This window comes from Lolium rigidum, unplaced genomic scaffold (assembly GCF_022539505.1).
Source record: "Lolium rigidum isolate FL_2022 unplaced genomic scaffold, APGP_CSIRO_Lrig_0.1 contig_43170_1, whole genome shotgun sequence".
Classification (NCBI taxonomy): domain Eukaryota; kingdom Viridiplantae; phylum Streptophyta; class Magnoliopsida; order Poales; family Poaceae; genus Lolium; species Lolium rigidum.
The window spans coordinates 6610-15260 of record NW_025900562.1 but is presented as its reverse complement, the minus strand read 5'-3'; the positions used below and the strand labels follow the sequence as shown (position 1 = coordinate 15260).

The following is an 8651-nucleotide window of genomic DNA, read 5'->3' as shown; positions in this document are numbered from 1 at the left end:
CCAGCCAAACAAACCCCAATACTACTACTCTAGTAGATCCGTCCATCCCGAGCCTCCACACGCCACGCGGACCAGCCCACTCACACGGACAGGTGGGGCCGTGGCCCACATGTCGGCGGGTGAAGGTGCGTGGGGAAGGGGGCAGCGCGTTTTTTGTGGTGCTGGTGCTGGGTTGCTTTGACTGGCCTGCCTCAGCAGCAGGCAGGCACAAATCATTTCATTTCATTTCATTTCGGCCTTGGCACGCTGGTGTAGTACTAGTACTAGTACCACTGCCTTGCCTTGCGTCCCGACAACCAAAAGGGAGCAGCTAGAGGAGGAGGAGGAGAGGAGAGGAGAGGAGAGGAAAGGGGGAAGCAGCAGCTGCCGGCGCCGGCGCCGGGGAAGAAGAGCGAGAGGGAACTCTGCCGGGATCTCTGTCCGTGGTGGTGGAGGATCAGGACGAGGTACGCATCTGCCCCCCTTCTCCGATTTGGATTTCCTTCTTCTCTTAGCTTCTTCTTCCTCCGCGTCTTCCTTTTTTTTTTTTTTTTTTACCAAGACGCCTTCTCCGTCCGTGCTTTGGTCCGCGCAGCGCCTTGCGATGGCGACTCTGACCATCTCTCGGTTATTATACCCGAGGATCTACGCTATTCCTGGCGACAAACGAGATCGTTTTTTGCGGCCCCTGCAGGATTTCTTTCAGCCCGGCCTTCTCCCCGATTTGACTTGCCAGGCTTGTCCGAGGCGTTCGCCGGATGTTCTTCACCAGGCTCGTCTGTCTTAGGAGAGAGATTCGGCGGCAGCTCCTCTGGATTTGCCTCGGTGTTTAGTCCGCGAGGAGCATTCATAGGCTACTATAGTAGTAGCACAAAATTGTTTCTACTATTTATTGCTGCCAAGTAGCAGTAGTAGTAGTATAGATCATTTATGCCGTCAAATCCTACTCTAGTACCCAGACCTATTGCCCTTTTTGATTGTTTATCAACAGATGCTGCTTCTTGCATCAATGGATGAAACATGTCCAGCACAAGACAGGAGGTGCTCCCACTAGGTGATAGATTTCTTACTTTTCGTCTGCTTAAGGCCACAACTTGGGTGCCGTCTTCTTTCTTTCTAACTCCATAGTTAGGCACTTCATCATCAATTTCTAAAGACGAAATCCTGCTTCCCCTCGCAACAACTTGGTCGCTGCCCTCATTGCTATGCCAAACAAACGTTTCGTTGCTCTAATTAGATAAGCTAGTTAGGCACATTCAGTCTTTCACCACTGCGAATTGGCACTTCCCTTTTGCGTTTTCTGTGTTAGATCCTGAATTCTGTTATTTACCCCAACCATTTGGCTGATGTTCTCCATTGAACTCGCAGATACAAACCCAAAGATCCGCTGCTTCTGCGATTTCATGCGCAGCTGAATCTGCTTCTCTTAGCTTCCGCAAGAGATGGCTTCGGTAGGCGTAGCTCCGTCGGGGAACAAGAGCAGCAGCGGCACCAGCATGGGTGCTGAGAAGCTACCGGATCAGATGAACGAGCTCAAGATAAGGGATGATAAGGTGGTCACATAAATCTTTCACTCCAACGGGTCTAGTAGTACTCTACTTCAATCTGCTGTGACATAACCCTAATATATTCGCCTGAATCACATGTGCAGGAAGTGGAAGCCACTATTATTAACGGCAAGGGAACAGAGACCGGTCACATAATTGTCACAACTACTGGTGGCAAAAATGGCCAACCCAAACAGGTGACTGCTGGATGCCACACTTGATTACGATTTCCATCCTTTTGTTCTTGTGTGTTTGTCTGCGACTCTGCATATATCATTAGAAGCCAACTACATGATTCTGGCGTGCCAAATGTGCACAACGCCTGCATTGTTGCTAATCTCTTCCAATGCTAGCTTTTTTATTAGTTTATTATTGTGATTGACACCTTGCGTGTCTTATTAATTTCATTATAATAATATATGCTGTTCTTGGATGTACTGCAGACCGTGAGCTACATGGCTGAGCGTATTGTTGGTCAAGGTTCATTTGGGATTGTCTTCCAGGTTAGTTGCAACAACTTCAGGCTGACTTGTGTTTTGTTAGGCAGCCAACTCCCTTCTTTCCCTTTGTTTGTTTTTTCAGTCTTTAAGCCAACTCTTCATAATTTGGGAATATTCTATATGACCATAATGTTTTTTTCCCTGTGACTACCTATATACTTGTGTGAATACTTGAAAAATGTGTCTAATACGACCTTTTTGCAGGCCAAATGTTTGGAGACAGGTGAAACTGTTGCTATAAAGAAGGTTCTTCAGGATAAGCGCTACAAGAACCGTGAGCTGCAGACCATGCGCCTTCTTGACCACCCAAATGTTGTAGCGCTCAAGCATTGCTTCTTTTCTACAACTGAGAAGGATGAACTGTATCTAAACTTGGTGCTGGAGTATGTGCCTGAGACTGTTCATCGTGTTGTCAAGCATTACAACAAGATGAACCAGCGCATGCCACTTATCTACGTGAAGCTGTATACATACCAGGTACTATTTCCTTATGCTCTGCCTGGATAGTTTTCCTTAATGCAATATGCTTAGGTGTCTGGTACTTTCTAGCATGTTCAGTTGCACAAAAAAACCGAGCTGCTTTAAAAAAACAGCCTTGGCTAGCTCCAAATGTAGTTGATTTTGTCTGTCATGAATTAATCCGTTATTTGTTGTTTTTGGCAGATATGTAGGGCACTGGCTTACATTCATGGCAGCATTGGAGTTTGCCACAGAGATATCAAGCCACAAAATCTTCTGGTATGCTGAAAAATTACTCATCTTCTAGCATGAAAAACCAATCACATGTCCTTATATGTATATTGACTTTTCTGAACATTAACTACAGGTAAACCCACATACACACCAGCTTAAGCTGTGTGACTTTGGGAGTGCGAAAGTTCTGGTAAGAATAAGTTACGCAAGCAAACACATTTCTTATTTCAGCTCAATAGCTAATGTTATCTTTCTAATTTGTAGGTCAAGGGAGAACCAAACATATCATACATTTGTTCCCGATACTATAGGGCTCCAGAGCTTATATTTGGTGCTACTGAGTACACTACAGCCATTGACATTTGGTCTGCTGGGTGTGTTCTTGCTGAGCTTATGTTGGGGCAGGTAAGCAGCGTGCTTTTCTTTGTGCAGCTTGATGGCAGCCCTTCAAGTCTCAGCATTATATACTTTTGAGTTTATCTTGGCTTACATGGTCATTCAATTGGACAGCCTTTATTTCCCGGTGAAAGTGGTGTGGACCAACTAGTGGAAATCATCAAGGTAGTTGCCACTTACAGTGCTTAGCAATTTATTATCCTTTTGATACTCTAGGCATGAATTCTTATCACCTTGAATTGACCATTTGTTGCAGGTCCTTGGTACCCCTACAAGGGAAGAGATTAAGTGCATGAACCCAAATTATACAGAGTTCAAATTCCCACAGATTAAGGCACACCCATGGCACAAGGTGCAAACCTATCTACTACTATTTATTTACAGTTAGGAGTTGGTCCTTATCAGTATAATTACTAACTCATATGCAAATCTTTAGGTGTTCCATAAAAGGATGCCACCCGAAGCTGTTGATCTTGTCTCTCGGCTCCTCCAATACTCACCTAACCTAAGATGCACAGCTGTAAGTATATTATAATGATGCACATTGCATGGTTGAAGAACATGGCATACTATGATGAATTATTCGTGCAATAATATTGTGAACTAAAGCATTTTACTAAGATCTTTATTGACTTATTATCCAGGTGGAGGCACTTGTTCACCCCTTCTTTGATGAGCTTCGGGACGCTAATACACGCCTTCCAAATGGCCGATTTCTGCCTCCTCTTTTTAACTTCAAGCCCAATGGTAAGTTAACTCTTGTTCTGCTTGCACACTTGTTATCTATGGGATTATTAGGTCAGCACCTTATCTTACTCCCTTTTATATTTTCCTCTTCAGAACTGAAAGGAATCCCAACCGACATAGTGGCAAAATTGATCCCAGAGCATGCAAGAAAGCAGTGCTCCCATGCAGGATTGTGAGAGCTTGCTCCATGACTCGTCGGAATTCCATTGACAAGTGCGCATTTCCCCTGGGCAGCGAGCGTGATGAACTGATGGTTGTTGAAGATGTGATGTTCCATTCTTGTATGGCCACTCCACCGTTGACTTGTGTAGCTGAGTAGTATGCTGCGATGCAAACTTGACAATGTAACCCGTTCACCCCCTCTCTCTCCCTACTAACCCTCGCCTGAGAATTAAGATTGCCACCGTAGCCGATCTGTAATATGTTCTATAGCAGTATGAATGTATTTATGGTAGTTGATCCATATGTGGATCCTCTTTGATTTTCCTAGTTCCTCTTTTCTTGATCGTCAGACTCTGCTACCTGGATCTTCTTCTATTTAGATTGTTATAAGTTACCTGTTGCTACAATGGTCCTGTGTACTTGTTGGATCATGTGAGTCGTTTGCAATGTGAGACGATTTGCTTTTCACATGTGTCTGTTATGCTGAACAACGAATAGTTGATATCTGGTGTATGAATTTGTAAAATATGCAACTCATTTCTTTCAGGCTTATACTGTACGGTTTGCTTTTCACATGTGTCTGTTATGCTGAACAACGAATTGTTGATATCTACTGTATGAAGTTTCATTGTTTTTGTCGAAATAGCAGGTTTGTAGATTTGTGTAAAATCTAATACCACAAATAAGTTCGAAATAGCAACGGCAGTTTTCTCAATGAACAAAGAACGAACTATGCCCAAGTGCACGATCTATATCCAAATGGTTTCAGAATTTTGTAGGAGCATCATAACCTACATAACCTGATTGCATGAGGAGGTTTTTGCGAGAGTTTTGGATCGACGATTTATAGCAAAGAAAGATGGAGAGATAGCTCTGGCCTTTCGCAACTTTTTTTTGTGAAATTCCTGGTTGCAAACGTGCCTGAAGTTGCACCCGAAGAAGGGTATATCTCTAGGCAGCCTCTAGAGCAGCAGGAGAGCAGAGAAGCATCCGAGCAGGGGAGAAAGGAGGAACGACGAAGGAGATGCCGCTGGGCAAGTACTACTGCGACTACTGCGACAAGCAGTTCCAGGACACCGCCGCCGCCCGCAGGCGCCACCTCCAGGGCTCCCAGCACCACCGCGCCCGCGCCCTCTGGTACGACACCGTCCGCCGCCAAGGTTACGCGCCCTCCTCCTCCTCCTCCTAATACATGCCCGTGCCTCTCACGCATTCCCTCGAACACCTTCGGCTCCTCTTAAACCTAAACCTAACCCATCTTCTTCGGCAGAGTCCCAAGGCGGCGCATTCCCCATCCTCCAGCACGAAGATCCGATCCTCGGCCAGGGCGTCTGCAATCACTTCCTCCGCACGGCACGTTTCTTTACCGCTTTTTAATTCCTACCGCCTTGTGTTGAGTACTAGTTTAGCTAATGAATCTTGAATCACATCTGGTTGTTCCAAAAGATGAATTTTAGGCCAGTTGTACATTGTGCAGTGTTTTGCGGATTTTCTCCCTAATTTTGTGCAACATTTTCAAGCAATCGCCGTTCCGTTGTCGATACTCCAGTTACTCAGTGCATGCTTCTTCAGTTAGCTTCTTGATTATGTTACAGGGAACATGCAAGTTTGGGGATGGATGCAGGTACTTCCATCCGAAGCCACATGCTGTTAACCCTGCATTAGCTCCATCTGGTGAGTTTGCTTTACATGTGCTATTCTGGCACTAGGGGTTCCAGGTGAATGTATTAGACATATGACGTTTACAAGGTGTATGGCCTGTATGTAGGATGCAACTCACAGCCTAAAATCTTGCTTCGTAAAGCTAAACATGACCTAAGCGAGTCAATCTTATGTTGTTCGGTGGATAATCGTCTAGACTTCAGGTTGGGTGCTACACTTCCTTAAGATTCATGCGTTACCTTTTTCTTCACGGACTTTTACAACGGAAGCAGCAGCTGCATACCAATAAAGTTGTTGATGTGTATTTGTAGACTGTTATTCATTTTCCCACGGAGTGTCGCATGAGAGGCAGTTTTCCCATGGAGTGTCCATGAGGTGCTTGCCCATTAACTTGGTTCGCAATGCTGAACTTGACTTAAGTGATTCAATTTTTGGTCATCTGGTCGATAATTGTCTAGAATTTAGTTTGGTTCGTAAGATTAAAGCAGTACTTCTTTCTTTATTTACCATGGAACAAATGCCTGTGTGCCCATAAAACTATTGGGATGTGTTTTGTAGACTTCTATTAACTGTTGTGGTATGTTTCGTTAAGATTAAACTTGCTTCGCAGTCCTAAACTGGATTTAAGTGAGTCAACTTTAGTTTTTTTGGTGGGCATTGTCTACACTTCATTTTGCTTGGTACACTTTTGTAAGGCTCGAGCAGTACTTCATTCACATACTTTTACCACAGCACAAATGGCTGCATGCCATAAAAGTGTTGGGGTGTATTTGTATACCGACTTCTATTAACTCTCTCATGGAGTGTAAATGGGGTATCATGTGAGTTATGCTCGAATTGTTAGTTGCATTTCGTGGAAATTTATTTCAACACTCTAAATGTCGGGGGGAAGACCCCGGGTAGGGCAAAAGACTGAGAACAGCTGGCTCAAGGCCGGCTGGCCCGCGGCAAAGGCCGGCTGAGGAGCAGCCGGCTGGAGCCGTGGCCGGCTGCCTTGGGAGCCGGCTGGTTCAAAGTCCACGTCGGTCTGGCCATGGCCGTCTGCGCTATGGCTGGGCCGGCTTCAACTTGTCATATCCGGCTTGATGTGTCTCTCCCCTGACCGGCTCCGAGCTGGTGAGCCTTGCAGGAGAAGGAACTGGAAAGGTGATCCGGCTGCTAAAGTCCACGATGATCTCATCCTCCGTAAAGTACGGGGCACTGTAGAGCAACAGTGCCTCCGCCGGACACGCCATCATGGCACATGCCGCGCCGTACGGCTACAGGCCATCGATGGCGACAGGGACACTTCCTCTCCATACTGCTGACTTCGGTAGGAGACAAGACAGGGCCTCAACGCCTCAACGGCTCCTGACACCGGCGCCTCGGGAAGGAGCCGAAGCCGAAGCCGGCCAGCCGGCCACTAGGTCATAGGGACTTCTTTGTATATTGCCAGCGTCTATATAAGCTGTGCCACCCCTCTCGTGCAGGGGGACGATCGATCCTCTCACTCATTCTAGTCTTAGCGCTGCCCTGAGAGAGAGACCTTCGTCTACCTTAGCCTCCCAGGAGCAGCCGGATACAGCTCAAGGAGCACCATTGTACTGTGATATTGCTTATACACTCATAGCAGGAGTAGAGGTGTTACCTCCACAGGAGGGCCTCGAACCTGGGTACGTCGCCGTATCGCTCGTGCCCATACCCGCATCCGGATACCGCCGTAAGACCATAGTAGGAACCACTCTCATTAGCCACCCTATGGCATATGCCGTGACGATACCACGACACTAAAGAGATTCTTAACTTTACATGAATTTAGTACTTGGATTGGCCTTCATGTTTTGAATTTCCTTCTATTATTCAGGTCCCGTGCCCGGAGCAATGGTGCAGCAGCCTAATTTTCTTGGAACTCAACCCAGTTTTGTTGGATACCAAGGAGTGGAAGGAAATTCTTTCTCAGGTGATTGTTGCATGAGACTCTTGCCATATATAATACTCCAATTATATGTTTGGAGGCAATTGCAATCAGGTCTGTCTGTTGGTGCCTCTGGATGAATAATGATGGCTAAACATTAACTGACTTGAGTAATTTGGTTTAATCAACAATCTGTCGTCACCTTCCTCTACTCATGGAAACTACCCTTGAGAGATTTTGCGGAAAATAATGAAATTTGATGCTTATTAGGAATGCAACTCTTGCCAGGGTAGCTTAATAAATGTTTCATTATACTTGACCTCTTTCATGAGAGTATAATTCTACAATATCTTCACATTCACAGGGAACCCACTAGGGAGGCACACTTCCTGGGGCAACTTACCTCCATCGCTGGAACCACCCCCTGAAGGTGGCTATCCTCTGCTTCCTTTTGTGGATTGGGGTTGAATTGTTATCTCTCTGAAATGTGAACCATTGATGATGTTGTATATTTGACCGACGAATATTAACGCGTGGAAGAAATGCTACTGGCAACGAGCAGCTGCTTCGTGTATACAAATAGAGTTTTATTGACACTGAGATAGTTCTGATATGTTGAACCTTTGTATTGAATTTGACCAACGTTTGTCTAGGAAAAAAAAAAAAAAACTTTGTTTCAAGCAATGTAGACATGAAATACATTGGAAAGCAAGGCTGGCCATCTTCATTCGAGGCTGACAGACACTCCAGTTATTTCTCTGAAAATTGCTTGGCCGATTGAATGAGATCAGATCGCCTGCATCCAAGCGGATTGGCGATTTGTCCTAGGCCACTGCAAGCAGGCAACCAACCACCGTTCTTCCACATCGTCATCGCCGAGCGTGCATCCCCGGTGCGCCACTGGTCGGCTTGGATACAACAGCTCGGGCTGCTTCACTTCCTCTGGCACCTCCCTCCCGCCGGGAAGCCCCTCGTCGATGCCACCAATGATGGCTTGCAGCAGGAGCAGGAGGGAAGCCATCTGCTGATCGACGCGGGCTGGTTAAGCTTGGGATGATACGTGGGTACAAT

General features: G+C 46.0%; 2 protein-coding genes across 2 annotated transcripts; both read left to right on the top strand.

The window, feature by feature from the left end:
• Positions 1 to 261: 261 nt before the first annotated feature.
• LOC124681462 (shaggy-related protein kinase alpha) lies at positions 262 to 4597 on the top strand. Its single transcript, XM_047216377.1, has 13 exons — positions 262 to 446; positions 1348 to 1532; positions 1631 to 1723; positions 1970 to 2029; positions 2231 to 2503; positions 2690 to 2764; positions 2853 to 2909; positions 2984 to 3124; positions 3230 to 3280; positions 3372 to 3467; positions 3552 to 3635; positions 3760 to 3862; positions 3956 to 4597. Exons 2-13 carry the CDS (start codon positions 1422 to 1424, stop codon positions 4036 to 4038), a joined length of 1227 nt encoding a protein of 408 aa, XP_047072333.1. The 5' UTR covers positions 262 to 446; positions 1348 to 1421; the 3' UTR covers positions 4039 to 4597.
• Positions 4598 to 4955: 358 nt separating this feature from the next.
• Positions 4956 to 8213, top strand: LOC124681464 (zinc finger CCCH domain-containing protein 3). The gene is made up of 5 exons (XM_047216378.1): positions 4956 to 5184; positions 5295 to 5377; positions 5620 to 5698; positions 7530 to 7625; positions 7945 to 8213. The coding sequence occupies exons 1-5, from the start codon at positions 5049 to 5051 to the stop codon at positions 8046 to 8048; spliced, it is 498 nt and encodes a 165-aa protein (XP_047072334.1). The 5' UTR covers positions 4956 to 5048; the 3' UTR covers positions 8049 to 8213.
• The last annotated feature ends 438 nt before the right edge of the window (positions 8214 to 8651 follow it).